The following is a 23901-nucleotide window of genomic DNA, read 5'->3' as shown; positions in this document are numbered from 1 at the left end:
AAAGACCTAAGAGCATTGAAACTAAAAAGGGGTCTTGCCTTTTTATCCTAGTGGCAAGTGAGACTGAAGAGGACTCTGACCAAAATACTATTTCGGTCCTAAATCACCTGGCTAAGTATGGTTACCAGGTGTCCAAGAAGAAGGCCCAGGTTTCACAACAATGGGTAAAATATCTGAGATTTCAAATCTCCCAGGGACAGTGGAACCTTCTTTGAGATCAAAGGGAACCCATCATATGAGTGGCACCTCCAACCTCTAAGCAACAGCTGAAAGGTTTCTTTGGAATCGCTGGGTTTTGCCAAATCTGGATATTGGGATTTGGACTTATGGCAAAACCCCTACGTGAGGCCCTTCAAGGAAAAAAAAAAGAGCCCTTGTTATGGACAAAAAAGTGTAACAGGCCTTTGAAAAGATTAAGTATAAACTGATGACAGCTACAGCACAGGGGTTGCCTGGCCTCCAAAAGCATTTCAAACTATTCATACATAAAAGGCAGGGAATTGATGTGGGAGTATTAACTCAAACTCTGCGACTGGCCAGGCACCTGGTAGCTTATTTCTCCAAACAGCTGGACAGTGTGGCCCAAGGGTGGCCCCCTTGTCTTCAACCCGTGGCCACGACCTGTGACCTGTTACAATAAGCCGAGAAGTTCATTCTTAGACAAAAGGTAACAGTGAACACACCACACACGGTTTTGCCCCTTTTAGAACAAAAAGGGGGTCTGTAGCTCATGACGGGCCGATGGGCCGATATCAATCTTGTTAGATAACCCAAATGTGGTTCTGAAGGCTGTTTCCTCCCTGAACCCTGCCACTTTGATGCCCGTTTGAGAAGATGCCCCCGTACATGACTGCCTGGAAATAATTGAAGAAGTTTATTCTAGAGACCAGATCTCTCAGATATCCTCCTGAGTGGCTCAGATATTGAAATATATATACATGGCAGTAGTTTTGTACACGAGGGGCACCGCAGGGCAGGATATGCAATAGTGACCCAAGCTGAGGTTTTAGAGGCAGCTCCACTGCCTGCTGGGACTTCTGCTCAGAAGGCTGAGCTTATGGCTCTTGGGCAAGCTTTGCAGCTGGAATCAGGGAGGCAACTGTGTATACTGACAGTAAATATGCTTCATCTGATCTTCTACTTGCATGGAGCCTTGTAAAAGGAAAGAGGGCTTCTGACCACTGCCAACAAAGACATAAGACAGGTGCTGGAGATTCTTGGACTCCTGGAAGTAGTCAGTCATTCCCTTAAGGTGGCAGTGGTATACTGTCCTGGACACCAAACCAAAAAGAAACCAAACCCACTCCCGTCGAGTCGATTCCGACTCATAGGGACCCTATAGGACAGAGTAGAACTGCCTCATATGGTTTCCAAGGAGCACCTGGTGGATTTGAACAGCTGACCTTTTGGTTAGCAGCCATAGCTCTTAACCACTATGATACCAGTGTTTCCTGGAAAGGACAATTGCCCAAAGCTATGGGAAATTGGAAAGCATACACAGAGACAGAAGGCTGCAATGCAAAGAGGTGAGGAAGGAAAAGAAATGACCCTAATCCCTCACCTAGATCTCACTGACCTTCCTTCACCGACCTATACCACCTATCACTTGGAGAGAGCTGAAGAGTGGGGTTTTCACCCAGTTTCCCATCCCAACTGGTTAATAAACCCTGAAGAGAATTGGCTATTGCCAGAAGCCCAAGTACATGGTGTGGTATCAGCCTTACATGATGGAACCACTATGGGAGAGACCCTAGTCTGGAATGGATTCAACAGATGGTCTCAGGGCCAAGTCTTCTCAAAGCTGTATGAGAAGTCACCAGAAGATGTCACTTATGTGCAAAGAATAATCCAAAGACTGTGCCACACGTGACAGAACCAGGTGTACAATACTGGGGAACAAATATGGAAGAAGATTGGCAAGTAGATTTCATAGTGATGCCCGGCACCTGGAAACATCAGGTACTTGTTAGTTTTTGTAGACATTTACTCAGGATGGGTAGAGGCTTTCCCTTGTTGGACTGAGGAAGCTCGAGAGGTGACCAAGATACTGCTGAAAGAAATCATTCCTCGAGTGGCCTGTCACTTTCAATTCTAAGTGACAATGGGGGAAACCTTGTGGCAGAAATAACTCAAGAGATCAGTAAAGCCCTTGATATAAGTTGGAAGTTACATTCTGCCTGGAGGCCACAGTCAACAGGAAAGACTGAGAAGATGAACCACACCCTAAAAAAGACCTTGGCAAAGCTTTGCCAAGAAACAAGCTCCACTTGGATACAAGTCTTATGCATTGCCCTCTTAGAATCCACGTGGCCCCTCGAGGCTGGCTAAAGTTAAGCACTTATGAATTAGTATATGGGAGACCATTCCTCAAAATGCCCACTTTTCCCACTTCTGTGATATCTGAGGTAGAGATGAGAGACTGGGTCCGCTCTCTGGGAGTTGCCATAAACACCATTAATCAATATGCTTCTTCTAGTCTATCCTTCCCCTGTGATGTGTCCCTCCACAGGTTTCAGCCAGGAGATCAGGTCCTGTTGAAAGTTTAGAAAAAACAATATACAGAAGATGAGCCAGCGCGCAAGTGAGAAGGACCATTCAAAGTTCTCCTGACCACTCACTCGTCCTTGAAGTTGGCGGGAGTGGCGGCTTGGGTACATCACACGAGAGTGAAGACAGCCCTTCCGGAAAAAGAGGAAAGAAGTGAAGGAGCTGAAGAGTCATCATATGCTTGCACTCATACTGAAGGCTTAAAATATAAGTTCACAGAAACTCCAAAATGATGATTTTTACGTTCATTCTTCTTTTATTTCAGGCGAAGTATCACACTGCCTCAGAGAAACCGGATCAAGTGGCTGTGATTCTCCAATCCAGAAGAACCTTAACTTTACAAGTAGGAGAAACCCTGACCCTCTCATGTGTGGTCTCCTTTCTGACCCCGTTAAAAAAAAAAAAAAAAGTTAGGCCCCATTAAATGCATCTAAGGGTTTCCCGAAGGAAGACAGTAAGTAGTTTGGGAGGGCAAAACTAAGCCTCTCAGAGTTCTCCCAGTGGCTGACACAAAAGAACAAAGAAACTGAGATTTTCTATAATTGACTTAAATGTGACTCTGTCTGATATAGAGACTTATTATTGTGTTAAGTTCAAAAAGGGATTCCCAAAAGATGTTGAAGTTAGTAGGAGAAGAGATGCTCAAGCAGTTGTCACAGGAAGCAAAGAGCCAGCCCATCTTCCAGATGGGCGGGATTGGTCGTCTAATGGCTTGGTTACCACGTCTCAATCTGTAGCCATGGGAAGAAATCTTAGTAACTGCTGGGTATGTCACCACCTACTTCCATCGGGGCCCCTTTAAGCCCTATAGCAGCCCCCATCTTTGAATATAGTAGAGGTATCCTTATCCCTGACTGTACTTTAACACATCATGCCCCAAGGGCCTTATTAGAGCTCGCCTCATACAGCGTCCTCTTACTGTACCCTGCTTTCTACTATCATACTTTAGGGACTAAATGGGGGATAAAATCATATCCCCCTAGAGTAGAAATAGACCAACAGGTTTTTTGAGATTTCAGCTCCTCCTTTCTTGTAATAGATCTTCGACTGTCCTGCTCTTAATCTATCTTAATGCTAGTATTCCTCATACCACTAATAAGATCTATGCTTGTGTGCCCCATCAGTGTATACTTTTCTATGTGGTGGAAAGTCTTACCCCACCAGTGAAATCCCTGCCCCTGAGAACTTGCCTTAGACCTGGGCCATTCATTGTCTCACTGGAATTCATTTTGTGGGACAATGTACCTTAGGGTTTTTGGTTTTCCCGACACAAGTTCACCCAACCACCACTCCATTAGTTTTCAAACATACCTGAAATAAGAGACAAATACAGTAGACCCCGTGACCCTAGAAACACAGGGTAGAGTATAACCCTGATCTAGAAGAAAGTGGGTTTGAGGGGTGGTTTCCACAGACAATAATACCAGGTCTGGGGATGTACCAGATAGGAATGGCTACAAAAATTTATCTGACACTATACATTTATTGGCTTTGGACACTGAGAAGGCACTGAAGGCCCAGCAGACCTCCTTAAACTTACTTGTAGAGGTGGTCTTGGATCATTGAATTGCTCTCGACTTTCTGTTAGCAAAATCAAGAGGGGCCTGTGCTGTCATAAACAAAACCTGCTGTGCATGGATGAATACTTCGAGGTAGGTTTAGAAGCCATCCATAAGCTACCAAATAGACCGACCCTATGTCAAGGCCACAGGAATTGTGGAGCTGGTTTCCTAGCCTGTTTCCCTCCCTGGGGTCTTGGTTGGTTCTCTTAGCCACTATAGGGATAGTAATTATTTTAATACACATCTGTGTTCCTTGTTTTGTAAAAATCTTGACAAAAGGGACTACAAACACTCTCAAAGATGGAGAAAGCTTTGCTCTAATAAGTCGAGGCACCCCTTTATCAAATCAGAGTGATGCCCATCATTTAATCTGCCAAGACGCAGCTGCCTTCCACTTTAATCTACCCCCCAAGTATCACCCTTGATGTGTATTAGAAGTGTCTCACCCTGGTCTAAGCCTCGAATCAGCAGGAAGTAGTCCAAAAAGAGCAGTGCCCTGTTTCCCAAGATTGAGAAACTTCCAATAAAGAGGGGACTGAACAGGGCAGTGTGAGAAAGGAATTGCAGGGGCCTAACGTCCTGGGTATTGTAACAGTGTTTCTGCATGGCTTGCATAGCTATCTTTTCCATACCCCAGTGATTCTGTGGTTTGTTTCCTCCCTTCCCTCTCCCATTCTCCATGATTATATAAACTTTAAAATTAACCTATATTCCTCTTGGAGAAGGAGAACAACGATCTATAAGATCTGGGATGAGACAACAAGACAATGCGGGCCCATCTTGTGACTGAAACCAGGATGGCATCAGAGGACCTCTAAGAATATCCACAGAAGGTTAACATATTTGAAATGTGGTCAACATGCTCCCCCCCCCAGGGGAACTGCCATTCTCCAGATTCTTCAAGCCTACGCCCTAACCCTATAAAACCCTCTAATCGGTCTCTGACATCCAGGCAGACTTTAAAGAAGCCCATTCCCCTGTCTCTTGTATACTGGTATACAAGAAAGCCCTCTTGCTGCTTATCTCACCGCTTGCTCCGTATTGGCTTTGCGACAGGTGGCTTGATTCCACGTTTCACAGCAACAACATCTGACACCATCATTCCCACAAGCTACAAGGATGTTACATGACTCATGCCCAGCCAATGAGAACATTCCATCTGGAAAGCCACAGTGATTGGTCCAATGAGACTCTGGCATTTTTTAAAATTGTGCTTTAAGTGAAAGTTTACAATTCAAGTCAGTTTCTCATACAAAAACTTATACCCACATCCTTATGTGACCCTAGTTGCTCTCCCTACAATGTCACAGCACACTCCTCTCCATCTTGTATTTCCTGTGTCCATTTAACAAGCTCTTGTCCCCCTCTGCCTTCTCATCTCACCTCTGGACAGGAGCTGTCCACATAGTCTCATGTGTTTACTTGACCTAAGAAGAACACTCTTCACCACTATCGTTTTATGTCTAACCTTTGCCTGAAGAGTTGGCTTCAAGCATGATTTTAACTTTGGGATAACAGAGAGTCCAGGGGCCATGACCTCTGGGGTCCATCTAATCTCAGTCAGAACATTAATTCTGGCCTTTTTACTAGAATTTGAGGTCCGCATCCCACTTTTCTCCTGCTCCATCAGGGATTTCATGTTCTGTTCCCTGTCAGGGCAGTCATTGGCGGTAGCCAGGCACCATCTAGTTCTTCTGGTCCCAGGCTGATGGAGAGACTCCTGGGATTTTTGCTAGCACTCTGGGGAACAAAAATTTATCTTTCTCCCTGAGTTTCCTATTATTAATATGTAAGCCTGATGTTGATGGAGGCTGTCTTGCCACCACATGGGCAAGAAGTTCAAAGGTCCTGAGATGGGAGAATGCCTGGGGTGTTGGAGGCCAGTGTAGCTGGAACAAAGTAAGCAGGAAGGGAAATACAAGGAGGTGAGATCAGAGAGGGTAGACTTTCTGAGTGAAAGGCAACATAGAAGAAAGCAGAGTCAGAAGGGAGAGAGAGAGAGAGAGAGAGAGAATGTTGTCTATATTACATGACAGCCTGGGTCCCACCATGCCTGAAAGCTAGAACTCCTGACTTTTTGGTTCTATGTATTGACAAATACCTTATTTTCTCTCTCTCTTTTTTTCTTTTCCTTTCCTTTTGGCCATGGCAATTTGAGTTGTCTTATTTCGCACCTGAAATAGTCATGATTAATGAAAGTGCAAAAAGGAAATACATTGAAAACTAAATCATCTTTTCACCCCAAACTCCCAGTCTTCCTCCCCAGAGGCACCCTCTTTTATGTGTTTCTTTTGTATCCCTTCAGAGATGCCCTGTGTATATAAAACATTTACAAAATTTATGTGCATAATATATTTCTCACCCTACAAAGGGAAGAATGTTGTTTTTAGGTGCCATCAAGTCAGTTCCAACTCATTAAAAAAACAAACAAACCTGTTGCTGTCGAGTCAATTCCGACTCATAGCGACCCTATAGGACAAAGTAGAACTGCCACATAGAATTTCCAAGGAGTGCCCGCTGGATTGGAACTGCCAACCTTTTGGTTAGCAGCCATAGCTCCTAACCACTACACCACCAGGATTACCTCTGACTCATGGTGACACTATATACAATAGAATGAAACAGTGCCCAGTCCCGTGCCATCCTCACAATCGTTGTTATGCTTGAGCCCATTGTGACAGAAACTGTCAGTCCATTGCGTTGAGGGTCTTTTTTTCACTGACCCTCTATCAAGCATGATGTCCTTCTCCAGGGACTGATCCCTTCTGATAACATGCCCAAAGTATGTAAAATGTAGTCTCGCCATCCTAGCTTCTAAGGAGCATTCTGCTTGGACTTCATCCAACACACATTTGTTCGTTCTTTTAATATTCTTTGCCAACACCACAATTCAAAGGTGTCAATTCTTCTTCATTCTTCCTTATTCATCGTCCAGCTTTGCATGCGTCTGAGGCAATTGAAAACACCATGGCTTGGGTCAGATGCACCTTAGTCTTCAAGGTGACATCTGTAATTTTCAACACTTTAAAGAGGTCTTTTGCAGCAGATTCGCCCAATGCAATGCGTTTTTTGATTTCTTGACTGCTCCCTCCATAGGTGTCGATTGTTGATCCAAGTAAAATGAAATCCCTTACAACTTCAAGCTTGTCCCCATTTATTGTGATGTTGCTATTGACCAGTTGTGAAGATTTTTGTTTTCTTTATGTTGAGGTGTAATCCATAGTGAAGGCTGTGGTCTTCAATGTTCATCAAAAAGTGCTTCAAGTCCTCTTGATTTTCAGCAAGCAAGGTTGTGTCATCTGTGTAACTCACGTTTTTAATGAGCCTTCCTCCAATCCTGATGCTTTGTTCTTCTTCATACAGTCCAGTTTCTCGGGTTATTTACTCAGCAAACGGATTGAATAAATAGGTAGGGTGAAAAGATACAACCCTGACTGAAGTCTTTTTTGACTTTAAGCCATGTAGTGTTCCCTCGTTCTCTTCAAATGACTGTACAAGTTCCTTATGAACACAACGAGGTGTTCTGGAATTCCCACTGTTTGCAATGTTATTTATAATTTGTTATGATCCACACACTCAAATGCCTTTGCATAGCCAATTAAACCCAGGTAAACATCTTTCTGGCATTCTCTACTTTCAACCAGGATTCACCTGACTTCAGCAATGATATTCCTGGTTCCACATCCTCTTCTGAATCCAGCTTGAATTTCTGACAGTTCCCTGTCAATATACTGCGGCAGTCCCTTTTGAATGATCTTCAGCAAAATTTTACTTGTGTGTAATATTAATCATATTATTTGATAATTTCCACATATGGTTGGGTCATTTTTCTTGGGAATAGGCATAAATACGGATCTCTTCCAGTCGGTTGGCCAGGTACGTGTCTTTAAAATTTCTTGGCATAGGCACGTGAGCACTTCCAGTGCTGCATCCATTTTTTGAACTATCTCAATTGATCAATTCCTGGAGCCTTGTTTTTCGCCAATGTCTTCATTGCAGCTTGGACTTCTTCCTTCAATACCATCGGTTCCTGATCATACGCTATCTCCTGAAGTGTTTGAAAGTCGACAAATCCTTTTTGGTAGTATTCCTGCTTTGTTTAATATTCTCCCCAGAGAATCCTTCGTTATTGCAAGTTGAGGCCTGAATTTTTTCTTCAGTTCTTTCAACTTGAGAAATGCCAAGCTTGTTCTTCCCCTCTCGTTTTCTATCTCCATGTCTTTCACATGTCATGAAAATACTTTGTCTTCTTGAGCCGCCTTTGGAAATTTTCTGTGCAGCTCTTTGACTTCATCATTTCTTCCTTTTGCTTTGGTTACTTGACATTCAAGAGCAAGTTTCAGAGTCTCTTCTGACATCCATTTTGGTCTTTTCTTTCTTTCCTGTCCTTTTACTGGCTTCTTGGTTTCTTCATGTATGATGTCCTTCCGTAACTCATCTGATCCTTGGTCATTAGTGTTCAATGCATCAAATCTATTTTTGAGGTGGTCTCTAAATTCAGGTGGGGTACACTCAAGGTCATACTTTGACTCTCATGGACTTGTTGTAGTTTTCTTTAGTTTTAACTTGAACATGCATACGAACAAGTGATGGTCTGTTCCACAGTCATCTCCTGGCCTTGTCCTGAGGGGTGATATTGAGTTTTTCCATCGTCTGCTTACACAGATGTAGCTGATTTGATTCCTGTGTATTCCATCTGGCAAGGTCCACATGTGTAGATGCCACATCTTTTTTGGTGAAAAAAGGTATTTGCCATGAAGAATTTGCTGGTCTTGCAAAATTCTGTTAAGGGATCTTCAGCATCATTTCTATCACCAAGGTCATATTTTCCAAGTACTGATCCTTCTTTGTTTCCAACTTTTGCATTCCAATCAACAATAATTATCCATGAATCTGATTGCATGTTTGTTCAATTTCAGACTGCAGAAGTTAGTAAAACTCTTCAGTTTCTTCATCTTTGGCCTTAGTGGTTGGTGCGTAAATTTGAATAGTAGTCGTATTAACTGGTTTCCCTGGTAGACATATGGATTTTATCCTATTACTGACAGCGTTGTCCTTCAGGAAAGATCTTGAAATGTTCTTTTGGACGATGAATGCGAAGAGAAAGACCCTGAATGAGATGGATTGACATGGAATTTACCTCCCTCCCAAATAGGCCGGTTCAGTTTTCGAGTCATCTCAACTCTGATCCTGCAGTCCCCATGTGTGTCAGAGTAGGACTGTGCTCCATAGGGTTTTCAATGACTGATTTTTTTGAAAGTAGGTCACCAGGCTTTTCTTTCAAGGTGCCTCTGCATGGATTCAAACCTTCGACCTTTCAGCTATCAGCTGAATGTATTAGCTGATTGCACCGCCCAGGCACTCCTTCTCCATGCTGCTGTGCAAAGGGGAAAACAACAACAACAAACAGCCATCACCAAGAACACCCTAAACCCATTGCCTTCAGGTCAACTCCAGCTCATAGAGACCCTACAGGACAGAGTTGAACTGCGCCATAGGGTTTTCAAGGCTGTAAATCTTTAAGGAGGCTGACTGCCACATCTTCCCCCCACCCCCAGAGAGGGTAGTGAGTTTTAACTGCCGACAGTTCAGTTAGTAACCAAGTGCTTGACTACTGTGCCACCAAGGCTTCTTACAAAACACCCTAAGACCCACCCAAAATGCTATCTCCTAACCAAAAGCACTTGAACTTTGGGAGTATTTTGAAAAAGTAAATGATGAGACATTCTTGAAGAGGTATTCTGTAGTTGGAGAACCTCCACTGCTGATGTGTCAACATGGTTGAGTGTGTGGCCAGAGAGCGTCAGTGGAGAAGGCGACTGTAACAGCTGAGGAATTTCAGGCTTGAAGAAGTCGATTCTTGGCCAAACTCACATGACACAAACACCTATCTAGACTCCACATACTCCCTGAAGTGTAGGGAGTGCCAGGGCACCTGCTGCATGTCTCCCTTGGTCCCAGCAGTGAAGGTGTGACACATTCTGGAACTTTCTAGCACTGGGCCCAGTTCTGGGGATGTTTTTATGCTTGTTTTCAGCTGGGACGTTTACATTTCCCATCGAGAATGTGAACATTCGTGGGTGCAAGTTTGTCATTGAACAATTGGAATACAAAAATTTCTGATTATTTCCCCTCTCTGCCCCTCCAAAGCATAACAGAAAATCTTTGGCAAGATATAATTGACATGCCATACAATTCATCTATGTAAATTGTACAATTAAAAGATTTTCTAGTATATTCACAGGATCTTGCAAATGTCACCACACTTTTAGAACATTTTCTTCACTTCAGCAAGCTATCCAATGCCCATTAGCCATCAGCCTGCCCTGCCCCATCACCAACTTCTAGAATCCCTCCCTGCTTCCAAAACCAGGATTCTACTTTCTGTCTCTACAGATTTTCCTATTCTGAAACATTTCATGTAAGTGGAATCAGACAATTGTGTCTAGCTTCTTTCACTCAATATTTTTTGAGATTCATCCATGTTGTTGCATGTATCAGTACTTCATTCCATTTTATAGCTGAATAATATCTCATTGTATGGAGACACCACATTTTATTTATCCATTCATCAGTGGACATTTCAGTTGTTTTCAATTTTTGCCTATTGTGAATAGTGCTGCTGTAAATATTCTTGTCCAAGGGTTTATGTGGACATATGCTTTCATTTCTCTTTGACATATACCTAGGAGTGGAGTTGCTGGGTCATATGGTAACTCTACATTTAACCATTAAAGGAACTATCAGACTTTCCCACAGCAACCGTACAATTTTCTATTCCTTTTAACAGAGTTTGAGGGTTCCAATGTCTCCACATCATTGTCTACACTTGTTATTACCTGACTTTTTAATTATAGCTATCCTAGTGAAGTGGTATGTCATTGTGGTTTTGATTTGCATTTCCCTCATGGCTAATGATGGCAAGCATTTTTCATCTGCTCACTGGCCATTTGTATATTGTCTTTGGAGAAATGTCTATTCAGGTCCTTTGCCTACTCCCAAGCTTTACTATATCCTGGGTGTGCCAAGCCAAAATTGAAAAATATTGCCTTATAAATTTAGTCTGGAAGATTCTAAAACAAAGTGCAATGGGAGAGTAATTAGACCTGCCAGATAGTAAAGTGTAGTGAGAGTAACAAAATCCACCAGCTAAAGAAGAGAAAGGAAAATAAATCAACGAAACTGATTGGGAAGTCTGGAGATAAACTCAACTATGTGAGAATTTGTGATAAAAATGGGAAAAAAATCTGTGGCAAAAGAGAGATTATTCAGCAAATGGAAAGGAGCCCTGGTGGTGCAAAATGTTAAGTGGTTCACTGCTAAGGAAAAGGTTGACAACTTGAACTGACTCAGCAGCTCTACAGGAGGAACATCTGGAGATTTCCTTCAATAAAGATTGTTGTTAAGTGCCATCTAGTGGGCTTCTACTCATAAAACAATAATTTTTTTTTTCTACTCATAGCGACCCTATAAGACAGAGTAGAAATCCCCTAAAAGGTTTCCAAGGAGCAGTGGATTTGAACTGCTGACTTTTTGGTTAGCAGCTGAGCTGTTAACCACTATTCCACCAGGGCTCCCACCCAAGGAAACTCTATGGGGCACTTTTACTCTGTCACAGATTTCCTATGAGTTGAAATTGACTTGATGACATCCAACAACACAACAAACTTATTGTTTGGCAGAAAATATAAAGGGAGGAATCCAAGGAGAAAGGAGAAATGAAGTGAAGAAGACAAACTGAAGAATACATAGAGAGAGGGAAAGATAGTGTGAACAGAGGAATAGAGAAAGGGAAGGAACTAAGGAAAAAAGAGTGGGGAATAGAGAAAAGGGTGGACAGAGGAAAAAACTACAACTGCTGTGAAGTCAATTCTGACTCATGGTGACCCCCATGTACTGGAGTAGAACTGCTCCACAGGGTTTTCTTGGCTTGTGGAGCTGCTGGGTAAGCTCAAATCATTTGTATCACTGAGCAACAATTACATTATAAGAAAATTAAAAGGCAAAGGACAAAAAATTACCTAAATATTTTAATTTATTTTTCCTTTATTACAATCCTATATGTATCTATATGATGAAAGATTCATGCTCCCAGTGTAAAAGGCAAATGGAAAATTGGTATTGAATATATAAAATAAAATATACCGATATGTGAAATCAATAACAAGATCTGTCTATTTAATGTTCTATAATAAAAGAGGATAAATTGAAATCTATAAAATTTAAGAAAATGTCATATTAGGCCAAGAATAGTAGCCAGCAGTTGACTGCAAAATAAATCCATATGGTCAGTAAGCATTCAATAATCCTTGACTTAGGTTTACATAAAGGAAATGAAAATTGAACGACAATGACACGGTCATTTCACTCATCAACCTGAAAAACATAAGGCTTCCACAACTGTAAATCTTTATGGGAACAGACTGCCTGATCTTTCTCCCGTGGAGTGACTGGTGGGTTTTGATTGCTGACCTTTTTGGATTAGCAGCCTAGGGCTTTATCTACTGTGCTACGAGGGCTCCTATTACAAGAATTTTCAAGTCATCACAAAATGGAGTATAATTTTAAAAAATCACAAAAGGGAGACTATTTCACAGAAATTATGTCATAGTTGCAGGCGCTGTCACTGAACAAGATTGAGTTGGGCTGCCCTAATTCCTGCAATATCATCCTCAGCTCAGACAGCAACCCTCGAAGATTTCCCAGGTCAAGGAAATTTCTTGGATGCCCAGGAAACATTCCAGTGGGGCGGGAAACATCCCAAGTCTGAACTTGCTCAGCCGGAGGGTGTGCCACAACAGGCCCTCCAAGACAGCCCTAGAGACTGGGTTTCCACTGAAGTTGAAGGGGCTGGGTGGGAGCAGTATCCCAGGGCAAGGAGGTTGGTGGTGAGCTGGGAGTTGGTGATCTCACACCCATCAAAGCTTGGGCAGTGGAAGGTGCCTGAGGTTCTTTCTAGCAGATCTTGGAGGAACTCAGGTTGACATCACTCGAACTCAGGTATCTTAAATGGGTGGTGTTTGGGGACAAGGACAGGCATGTCAAGTTGGACTCCAAAAGCCAGTAATTAGTTACTCAGATGGTCTCTAAGAGGGTCTTCAGGCACCTGTTCCAGGTGACACTTAATGAAGAGGACAGAGTCCAGGTGGTTTTGGCTTTTCCTATGTCCACCTCAGGTTCCATAATTGACTAAACCAGCCTGTAATTGCCATTCCAGATTTTTGGAAGACTCTGAGAAGTACCAGGTCTTTATTCTCACTCCAAGCTGTGGATCTTCTGATGAACAGTGTTGAGGGCACCCCAGTTCAAGCCTAGTTCGTCCACTGGCAGCCTCAGCAGATCCCCGTCTTGGAAAGAGTGAATTCTGTCCCTGTAGGTAGAGGTTCCAGCTTCTAATCCTGGGCTGGGTCCCTGGAGCCAGGCAGTGGGTCAGGGTTGAGCCAACCCTCAGCAGGGAAGACATATGCCGCCTCGGTGGCCATGGTGTAGAAGGTTTGGGTTGCTGTGTACAGCTGCCCCCGGAGCTGGGCGAGCACCTCGAGCTCCTCCCAGGTCAGCGGGGCCTGTGCCTGCTGGGCCCGAACCTGGGCCACATCCTGGTAAATGGCCTCAGACAGAGCCCGCAGGGAGGTTACCAGGCATCTCCGAAGTGGTGGCGGCTGGTCTCCTGGGGACCAGACTCTGGGCCGCTTCCTTCGCTTGGAATGCGTTTTCGAGTGTTTCCCATGGTGGGTACTCTGGGTCTCATCTCCAGCATCAGGACCCTTTTCATCCTTCCTTCTGGAGATCAATGGAGAGACCCCTGTGGGGAAAGCACGTGGGTAAGGGCCTAACTGGTAACCAAAGAGGCGGCAGTATGAACCCACCCAGAGGCACCTTGGAAAAAAATGGCTGGTGATCAGCTTCCAAAAGGGTTACAGCCTTGAAATCCTATGCATCACAGTACTACTTTACACATGTAGGATAAATATGAATTGGAATCAACTGAACAGCAATGGATTTTTTTTTGTTTGTCCACAAAATGAAACCCAACCAACAATGCATGACTCTGTATGACCAACTCCACCTTTCCCTCTATCCTCCTTACAAAAAGCCCAAGTCCTTACCTTGCCTCTGGGTGCTGCTCTCATTTGGCTGAGAAGAGAGTGTCTTGCCTTTTCCTTCAAACAGTTTCTCCTCTTTATCTGAGCCTTTTTATTTTAAGGAGTGGGGCAGTGACTCCAGAGCAGAGGTGGTCAAGGCCTTGTACTGAAGCAGACTCTGGTTTGTGAAGTCTAAGTGACTGGGTGGGCTCCAGCTGTTCATGCTGATGAATCTACTCCTAAATGAATCCTGATCTGTGGTTGGCAGGGTGGTTTTGATCAGAACTCAGGGAGAGCCAAGGTGGTGACTTCAGTGCTCCAGGTTCTGGGTCCCTCCTTAGCTCCTCAGAAACCTTTATAGTCCTTTCTGGTCACACTCCTCCCCTTTCAACTCCTGCTTGTAGAAGCTGGCAAGTCTCAGGTTCTTGGTTTAGGCTTCAGGCTGGAGGCTTCTCCTGACTCAGGTAGTTGCAGGTGCCGATGAACCCAAGATGGGTACTTGTGATGGCAGAACGAAGGCTCATGTCTCAAGAAACAGAGGTCCAACTATGAGGGGCGAGACTCAGGATCCAGAGTGAAGGGAGCCTTGCTGGAACATCTGTGTATATACTGAAGGCAGGCCATACCCCCAAGGAAATCACCTTTCAACTGATTGGCTCCTCTTAGCAGATCTCATCAAGGATGTGATTACGTTGTATTAGATCCCATCATGGGGGGGATTATATTACTTCAGATCTCATCATGTAGGTGGTTACATTGTTATGCCAAACTACATCATAATTGGTGAACTGATAGCCAACGCAGCCAGGAGCTGCTTATCCATTAGCAAGCAAGACTGCTCCTCCTGGCCATTAGGAAACAAAACCTGAAGTGATAGTGATGGGTGTGGCTCAATTAGTAGCTGCTCAGGTCAAGCAGAAATTTCTCCCTCCTGTCCATTGTTCTCAAAGACTTTTGTGAGGTTCAATCAAGTCAAACCCAATGTACTAGCCTACGTGCCAAAAAAAAAAAGAAGAAAGAAAATGCAACTTGCCTTACTGAGCCTATGCACCATGATAACCTACGCAGTCCTTGTTCTTATGTACTTCCTTGTGAGAGATGGTATAAAAGCTTCTGCCTGCCTTCATTCGGAAGCTCCATTTGAGTTATACACATCCTTGCTCCTTGCCTGCATACTTGCAATAAATGCTCTTCCTTCCTCTTCACATTGGTTTCTCTTTATTGACGAGAAGCTGCACTGAGCAGGAACTGCCTTGGGTAATAAAATCCGGAAGAACCATGGCCCAGCCATGTTGACACACAACCTTAACATCGCAGTTCCCTCAGTGGAAGCTTAGTTCATCAAATGAAAGCCTCATTTGTTCTCTTTCCTGGAAAGTAATGGACCTGGCTAGTGTGAACAGGTCCCAGGAGCCACTCACTTTCCCTTCCTGGATACAGCCTAGCGGCACTATTTTCAAGATCTTGCAAATGCATAGGAGTGGCATATCAACAAACTCCAGCTTCCTACAGCACAAGGGATGCAGACCTCTTCTCTGCTTGACCATCTTAATGAGGAAGGTGAGGAATTCATTCACATGTGGATGGCTTTAAGAGAAATGTATTCTCTCACAGTTTAGGAGGCTACAAGTCCAGATTCAGGGTGCCAGCTACACGGTAAGGCTCTCTGTCTGTCACCTCTGGGGATAAGGTCCTCACCATCGATCCTTCCCTGGGTCCAAGAGTTTCTCAGAGAAGGGACTCCGGGTCAAAAGAATTGACTCAGGATACAACCTAATCCAGTAGTTGAGTCCTGCCTCATTAAAATAACTGCCTCTAATCCCACCTCATTAACATCTTGGAGGGTAGGATTTACAAAACAAAGTATAATCACATCGTATCACAAAATAGAGGACAACCAAGCAAGCCTGGGAATCATGGCCTAGCCAAGTTGACACATATTTTGGGGGTAGCAGGGGAGGAGAAACAATTCGATCCATGACAAGGAATTAGTGGATTTTGAAGGTGTAAAAAATGTTGAAGAATAAAGACATAATGAGGAAGAGGAAGGAGAAAATAGTGAAAAGATTAGCTGGAGTGTTTCCTCAACTAAACTGGGGACTTCATGTGCTCGAAAATGTGGACCCAAATGTTTATGAATTTGCTACAGTCGATACACCTATCGACTGTAGCAAATTCAGGAAAGAGTGAGATGTTTCAGTGAAATATATGTAGGAAAAAAAAAGGATCATACGGAAAACTCTCACTAATTTTCTGACTAGAAACAGCATGACGGTTCCCAGGGATAATCCAGATGATCCTGAACCTTCCACAAGTGGAGTTATTTCAAATGGTGATGACATTTCTGGTCAGAAAATGAATCAGAAAAAAATTAGGGAGCTACTGAGCCCATCGTATGATGAACTGGGCTTGACCAGAGGGGACTGTGATGGTTAAGTTGGTGTGTGAACTTAGCTGGGCCGTGATTGTCCGTGATTTGATAGATAGGTTGTAGTTTGGTAGTGATGTAATAATGCAACGACCTCCATGATGAGATCTAATATAAGGCAATCTCCTCCATGATGAGATACAATATGATGTAACTACTTCTGTGACGAGATTGGCCATGAGCAGCCGATCAGTTGAAAGGGGGATTTGTTGTGGGGGGGGGGTTAAATACCAGGATGTTCCTGCAAGGATCTCTTCACTCAGGATCCTGCAACCAGCTCCTCACCACCTCACCTCTGGTTCTTGGAACTTGAGCCAGCTGTCTGTGGTCTTACCTGCTGATGTTGGATTCCTTGGCCTCTAAAGCCAGTGAGCCAGGTGCAGTGATCTGTTCTGCAGATCTTAGGTTCATGAGCACTTGCAGCTACATGAATCAGGAGAATCCTCTAGCCAGACATCTGACCCCTGAATTTGGGACTTCCCATACCCCACAACCATGAATTGAAACAAGGGAGAGTGTGACCAGAAAGGTCTCCAAAGCCTTCTAAGGAATTAAGGAAGGACCGAGAACATGGAGTGCTAGAGTCATGAACTTTGTTCTCCATGAGGACTTAGAAGACGCACACCGCCAAACACAGATCAGGATTGCTATTGGAACAGATATCACCATGAACAACTGAGGCCCACCGAGGCTCAGCTTCAGGGGAAAGTTCTCTTTCTCTCTCTCTTTCTCTCGGTCAGCTCTTGGATTAAGATCCTCCATAACGATCTTCCCCTGGGTCTAGGCATTTGTCAGAGAAAGGACTCTGGGTCAAAAGAGATTGACTCCGGATATAAGCTAACGCAGTATTTGAGTCCTGCCTCATTCAAATAACTGCCTCTAATCCCACCTCATTAACATCTTGGAGGGCAGGATTGACAAAACACAGTATCATAACATCCAATCAGAAAAAGGACAACCACACAATTCTGGGAACCCTGGCCTAGCCAAGTGGAGGCATAGAGGTGGGGGTGGGGGGTGGAAATTTGATCCATGATAAGGACTTAATGGATTCTGAGGATGAAAGAAATGTTAAAGAGGAAAGACCTCATGAGAGAAGAGGGAGGAGATAGACTGTCAAAACATTTGACCCTGAAAGGGTTAGCTGGGGTGTTTCCTCAACTAAATCGGGGGCTGCATGTGCCAGAAAATGTGGACCCAAATGCCGATCGATTTGATAGAGTTGACAGATTCATGAAACAGGGAGACGTTTTCGTGACATACGTGTGGGGAAAAAAAGAAATAAGGCCCCTAGCGAAAACTCTCACTCGTTTTCTGACTAGCAACCCCACGACCGTTCCCCGGGATAACCCAGATGATGGTGAAACTTCCACAAGTTCAAAGGGGAATGTCTTTTCTACTCAGAAAATGAGTGAGAGGAAAAGGAGGGAGCCGCTGAGGCCATCCTAGGACGATGTAGGCTTGACCGGTGGGGAATGGTGTTGGGTAAGGTGGTGTGCGAACTGAGCTGTGCCGTGATCCTGAGTAGTTCGGTAGATCGTTTCTTGTTTGGCAGTTACATACTAACGCAATCATCTCCATGATGAGAAGGAAGATTAGGCACTGACTTCGGTGATGAGATCTGCCCTGAGCAGCCAATCAGTTGAGAGGGGGATTTGTTGGAGGGGGGTGTGTGTGCGTGTGTGTGAGTGGCCTGCCTCCAGTATATAGGGGGCTGTTCGTGCAAGGCTGCCTTCACTCAGGATCCTGCATCCAGCTCGTCACCAGCTGCCCTGCGGTTCTTGGGACTTGAGGCAGCCAGCGGCGGTCTTCCCTGCTGACGTCGGATTCCTGCTCCTTTGCGGCCCGTGAGCTTGTTGCAGCGGTCTGGCCAGCAGATCTTGGGTTCTTCAGCCCCTGCAGCTACGTGAATCAGGAGAAGCCTCCAGCCTGACATCTGACCCATGAACTTTGGACTTGCCAGACCCTACCACCGTGGCTTGAAAGCAGACAGGTTTCTTTCGAAAGGCTTCTGAGGAGCTAAGGAGGGACCCAGAACACGGAGTGCTGGAGTCATCACCTTGGCTCTCCCCGAGGCCTTAGAAGACCCTTCCCGCCCAGCCCAGGTCAGGATTGCTTTTGGAGCACATATCGATCGGCATGAGCAGCCGAAGCCCAGCCAGGCTCTTGGACCTTGCCAAGCAGAGCCTGCTGCAGAACGAAGCCTTGGCCGTTGCCTCTCTGGAGTCACTGCCCGCGCAACTCTTCCTGCCCTTGTTCCTGGAGGCTGTTGCTGGGAGACACAGCGAGACTCTGAAGGCAATGGTGCGGGCCTGGCCCTTCAGCCACCTTGCCCTGGGGGCTCTGATGAAGGCTCAGCAGCCTCAGCAGGACATCTTAAAAGCTGCGCTGGATGGGCTCGATGACCTGCTTGCCCACAAGATCCGCCCCAGAAGATGGAAACTGCAAGTGCTGGATTTACGGCTGAATGCGAATACCAACTTCTGGGATGTAGCGCCTAGAACCTGGGACTGGTCCTCCGTGCGCTCGTTGGAGGAGCCGGAGGCCGCCCAGCCTAAGACGAAGAGGCCAAAAGTGGACGACTCAAGGAAGGAGGAGAAAGAGCTCTTGGCCCCTGTGCAGGTGCTCTTAGAAGACTTTTGTCTCCAGAAAGCCACCCCCGATGAATTCCTCACCTTCCTCATGAAGAGGGTCAAGCAGGGAAAAGGCCTGCCACAGCTGTGCTGTAGGAAGCTGGAGTTTCTTGATATGTCACTCGGACACATTCAGAAGATCCTGAGAATGGTGCAGCTGGACTGTGTCCAAGAGGTAGAATTGAATGGCCACTGGGACCTGCTCACCCTGGCCAGCTTTGCTCCTCACCTCAGCCAGATGGTGAATGTGAGCAGACTGCGCGTCTCTCACATCATGACGATCTCCTTCATTCCCTGGGCGGCGGAGGGAGTGGACAAGCTACTTTCCCAGTTCAGCGCTCAGTTGCTCAGTCTGCACCAGCTCCAGGAGCTCCACCTAGACTCTGTCTTCTTCCTGGAAGGCCGCCTAGACCAGGTGCTCAGGTGCCTGAAGAGCCCTTTGGTGACCCTCTCGCTGACTAATTGCTTGCTTTTGGAGTCTGACTTGACCCACCTGGCGTCCTGCCTGAACACCAGCCACCTAAGGTACCTGAATTTGAGTGAGGTCAACATGATGGCCTTAAGTCCCGAGTTCCTCCAAGTTGTGTTAGAGAGAGCCTCAGCCACCCTCCACCGCCTGGCATTAGATGGGTGCGGGATCAGGGACTCCCAGCTCATGTCCATCCTGCCTGCTCTGGCCCACTGCTCCCAGCTCACCAGCTTCAGCTTCCGTGGAAACCCAGTCTCCGTGGCGGCCCTGCAGAGCCTGCTGCGGCACACCGTCCTGCTGAGCAGGTTCAGACTCGGACTTTTTCCTGTCCCTCTGGAGTGCTATGTGGGCCTCCAAGGCACCGTCGACCTGGGCAATCTTCGACGCTCTCTGGCCGAGCTGAGACTGATACTGCAGGACTTAGGGCGGCCCAATTCGGTCTTATTGTTCAGCGACAGCGCCTGGACCTATGATGTGATTCTCCTCTATTGCGTGGCCTGATGTCATTTTCACTCGTGCTTTAGACGAGGGCTTGCAGGGCAGACGTGTTTCTCATGAAACAATTCATACACATATTGTGTTGTGACATTTATCGCCAAGCCCACGGTACGGCAACACTCTCCCTTTCTCCACCTCGGCTATCCCGGTACCGGCTCTCCTGTCACCCCCTGCCTTCTCATTCGTGCCCCTGGACTGGTGTGCCCATTTGGTCTCCTTTGGTTTGAGGGTCAGTGGAATCTTTGGCTGAGGGGTGAACTTCGGGAGTGACTTCCATACTGAGTTGAAAGGGTGTCCGGGGGCCATCGACTCGGGGTTGTTCTAGCCTAGTAGCCTTGAAGTCCAAATTCGGGGCACCAGCTCCGGGGAAGGCTTTCTCCCTCTGTTGGCTCTGGAGGAAGATCCTTGTCATCGGTCTTCCCTTGGCCTGGGAGTTTGTCCGTGCAGGAAGCCCGGGTCCAAAGCACACGCTCTCTTCCCAGCGCTGCTTTCTTGGTGCTGTGACGTCCCCGGCTCTCTGCTCGCTCGTCTCTCCTTTCATCTCTTGGAAGACAAAAGGTGACGCAGGCCCTCCCCAGGGAACCTCTCTTTCCATTGGGATCAGGATGTGATCTCAGAAAGGGTTTTACATCCCACCCTAAGCCTCCTCAACAGGGCCCAATGCTGCCTCGTTCGGCAGGGCCAGAGATTAGGATTTCCAATACATAGGCCAGTTGCATCAATTCACAAAATGGAGGACAGCATCCTGGCAATCGTGGCCTAGGCAAAGTGATACACATATTCTAGGGGGACCAAAGTGAACCCCCGACACTCTGTTCTGCCCGTCGAGCTACATGTTCTCCGAGACCACGGTCCCCAGCTGTCAGCCGAGTCATTCGCTCCCTCAGGGAGTTTGGGTGTATCTAGGAATCATCCATGACCTTTCCTTGGTCAAGCTGTGCTGCTCTCCCCAGTAGTGTGTCCAGCCTACCAAACGAACAAGCAAAGAAACAGACAAACCCCCAACCAAACCCGTTGTTCTCGAGTGGTTTCCAACTCATCGCAACCCTATAGGAAAGGGTAGAACTGCCCCATACGGCTTCCAAGGAGCCGCTGGTGGAGTTGAACTGCCAGCCTTTTGCTTAGCAGCCGAGATCTTCACCACTGGGCCAGCGGGGTTCCACCGTGTGCTGTCTTACCCTTCTCCGAAAAAAAAGGCACCACTTATCTCTTGTCTAGTTAGTTTTTTTTCCCTTCCCGCGCCTCCCCTCCCCTCCCTAGAAGATTGTTTCTTTCTCTTGGTAAACCTTTTCATGAGTTGTTCTGGGTGTATTTATCTGTCCTTTCGGGATTGATTGATTTCACTCAACAGAATGCCTTCCACATTCATCCATGTTGTGAGAAGTGTCGCGGATGCTTCACTGTGCTTTGTCATTGCGTGCTATTCCCTTGTGTGATGTACCGGACTCATAGAGACCCCATTGCATAGTTCTTTCAAGAGAAGTTGTGTGCATGTGATGAGTTGGAGGGAGTTGAGTCACCTTGCTAAAAGCATCAGGGGGGGATAACATGGTGGAAGAGATCGGGGAAAAGTCGTCCATCTGGCAAGGACGCTGAATTTAGAACCTGATTTCGCCGGTGTGGAAAGGCAGATAGATCACGAAGAAGGGAAACTGACCAATCAGGACTCTCTCGGTTATCTAGTGCTTCTAAGAAAGAGAAACCACTCTGGATGGCTTTCGGAGAAATGTATTCTCTCCCAGTTTAGGAGGGTACAAGTCCAAGTTGAGGGCCCCAGCTTCAGGGGAAAGTTCTCTTTCTCTCTCTCTTTCTCTCGGTCAGCTCTTGGATTAAGATCCTCCATAACGATCTTCCCCTGGGTCTAGGCGTTTGTCAGAGAAAGGACTCTGGGTCAAAAGAGATTGACTCCGGATATAAGCTAACGCAGTATTTGAGTCCTGCCTCATTCAAATAACTGCCTCTAATCCCACCTCATTAACATCTTGGAGGGCAGGATTGACAAAACACAGTATCGTAACATCCAATCAGAAAAAGGACAACCACACAATTCTGGGAACCCTGGCCTAGCCAAGTGGAGGCATAGAGGTGGGGGTGGGGGGTGGAAATTTGATCCATGATAAGGACTTAATGGATTCTGAGGATGAAAGAAATGTTAAAGAGGAAAGACCTCATGAGAGAAGAGGGAGGAGATAGACTGTCAAAACATTTGACCCTGAAAGGGTTAGCTGGGGTGTTTCCTCAACTAAATCGGGGGCTGCATGTGCCAGAAAATGTGGACCCAAATGCCGATCGATTTGATAGAGTTGACAGATTCATGAAACAGGGAGACGTTTTCGTGACATACGTGTGGGGAAAAAAAGAAATAAGGCCCCTAGCGAAAACTCTCACTCGTTTTCTGACTAGCAACCCCACGACCGTTCCCCGGGATAACCCAGATGATGGTGAAACTTCCACAAGTTCAAAGGGGAATGTCTTTTCTACTCAGAAAATGAGTGAGAGGAAAAGGAGGGAGCCGCTGAGGCCATCCTAGGACGATGTAGGCTTGACCGGTGGGGAATGGTGTTGGGTAAGGTGGTGTGCGAACTGAGCTGTGCCGTGATCCTGAGTAGTTCGGTAGATCGTTTCTTGTTTGGCAGTTACATACTAACGCAATCATCTCCATGATGAGAAGGAAGATTAGGCACTGACTTCGGTGATGAGATCTGCCCTGAGCAGCCAATCAGTTGAGAGGGGGATTTGTTGGAGGGGGGTGTGTGTGCGTGTGTGTGAGTGGCCTGCCTCCAGTATATAGGGGGCTGTTCGTGCAAGGCTGCCTTCACTCAGGATCCTGCATCCAGCTCGTCACCAGCTGCCCTGCGGTTCTTGGGACTTGAGGCAGCCAGCGGCGGTCTTCCCTGCTGACGTCGGATTCCTGCTCCTTTGCGGCCCGTGAGCTTGTTGCAGCGGTCTGGCCAGCAGATCTTGGGTTCTTCAGCCCCTGCCCCTTTTGCTTAGCAGCCGAGATCTTCACCACTGGGCCAGCGGGGTTCCACCGTGTGCTGTCTTACCCTTCTCCGAAAAAAAAGGCACCACTTATCTCTTGTCTAGTTAGTTTTTTTTCCCTTCCCGCGCCTCCCCTCCCCTCCCTAGAAGATTGTTTCTTTCTCTTGGTAAACCTTTTCATGAGTTGTTCTGGGTGTATTTTTCTGTCCTTTCGGGATTGATTGATTTCACTCAACAGAATGCCTTCCACATTCATCCATGTTGTGAGAAGTGTCGCGGATGCTTCACTGTGCTTTGTCATTGCGTGCTATTCCCTTGTGTGATGTACCGGACTCATAGAGACCCCGTTGCATAGTTCTTTCAAGAGAAGTTGTGTGCATGTGATGAGTTGGAGGGAGTTGAGTCAACTTGCTCCAAGCATCAGGGGGGGATAACATGGTGGAAGAGATCGGGGAAAAGTCGTCCATCTGGCAAGGACGCTGAATTTAGAACCTGATTTCGCCGGTGTGGAAAGGCAGATAGATCACGAAGAAGGGAAACTGACCAATCAGGACTCTCTCGGTTATCTAGTGCTTCTAAGAAAGAGAAACCACTCTGGATGGCTTTCGGAGAAATGTATTCTCTCCCAGTTTAGGAGGGTACAAGTCCAAGTTGAGGGCCCCAGCTTCAGGGGAAAGTTCTCTTTCTCTCTCTCTTTCTC

The 23901-nt window shown here is 46.0% G+C and overlaps 1 protein-coding gene across 1 annotated transcript; it reads left to right on the top strand.

Annotated features, from left to right (window-relative positions):
- Positions 1-18758: 18758 nt before the first annotated feature.
- LOC135232678 (melanoma antigen preferentially expressed in tumors-like) lies at positions 18759-20222 on the top strand. Its single transcript, XM_064293158.1, has one exon. It carries the CDS (start codon positions 18759-18761, stop codon positions 20220-20222), a length of 1464 nt encoding a protein of 487 aa, XP_064149228.1.
- The last annotated feature ends 3679 nt before the right edge of the window (positions 20223-23901 follow it).

The sequence above is a fragment of the Loxodonta africana genome, chromosome 11 (assembly GCF_030014295.1).
Source record: "Loxodonta africana isolate mLoxAfr1 chromosome 11, mLoxAfr1.hap2, whole genome shotgun sequence".
Taxonomy (NCBI): Eukaryota; Metazoa; Chordata; class Mammalia; order Proboscidea; family Elephantidae; genus Loxodonta; species Loxodonta africana.
The sequence above is the reverse complement of the archived record's forward strand: the minus strand, read 5'-3'. Positions and strand labels throughout refer to the sequence as shown.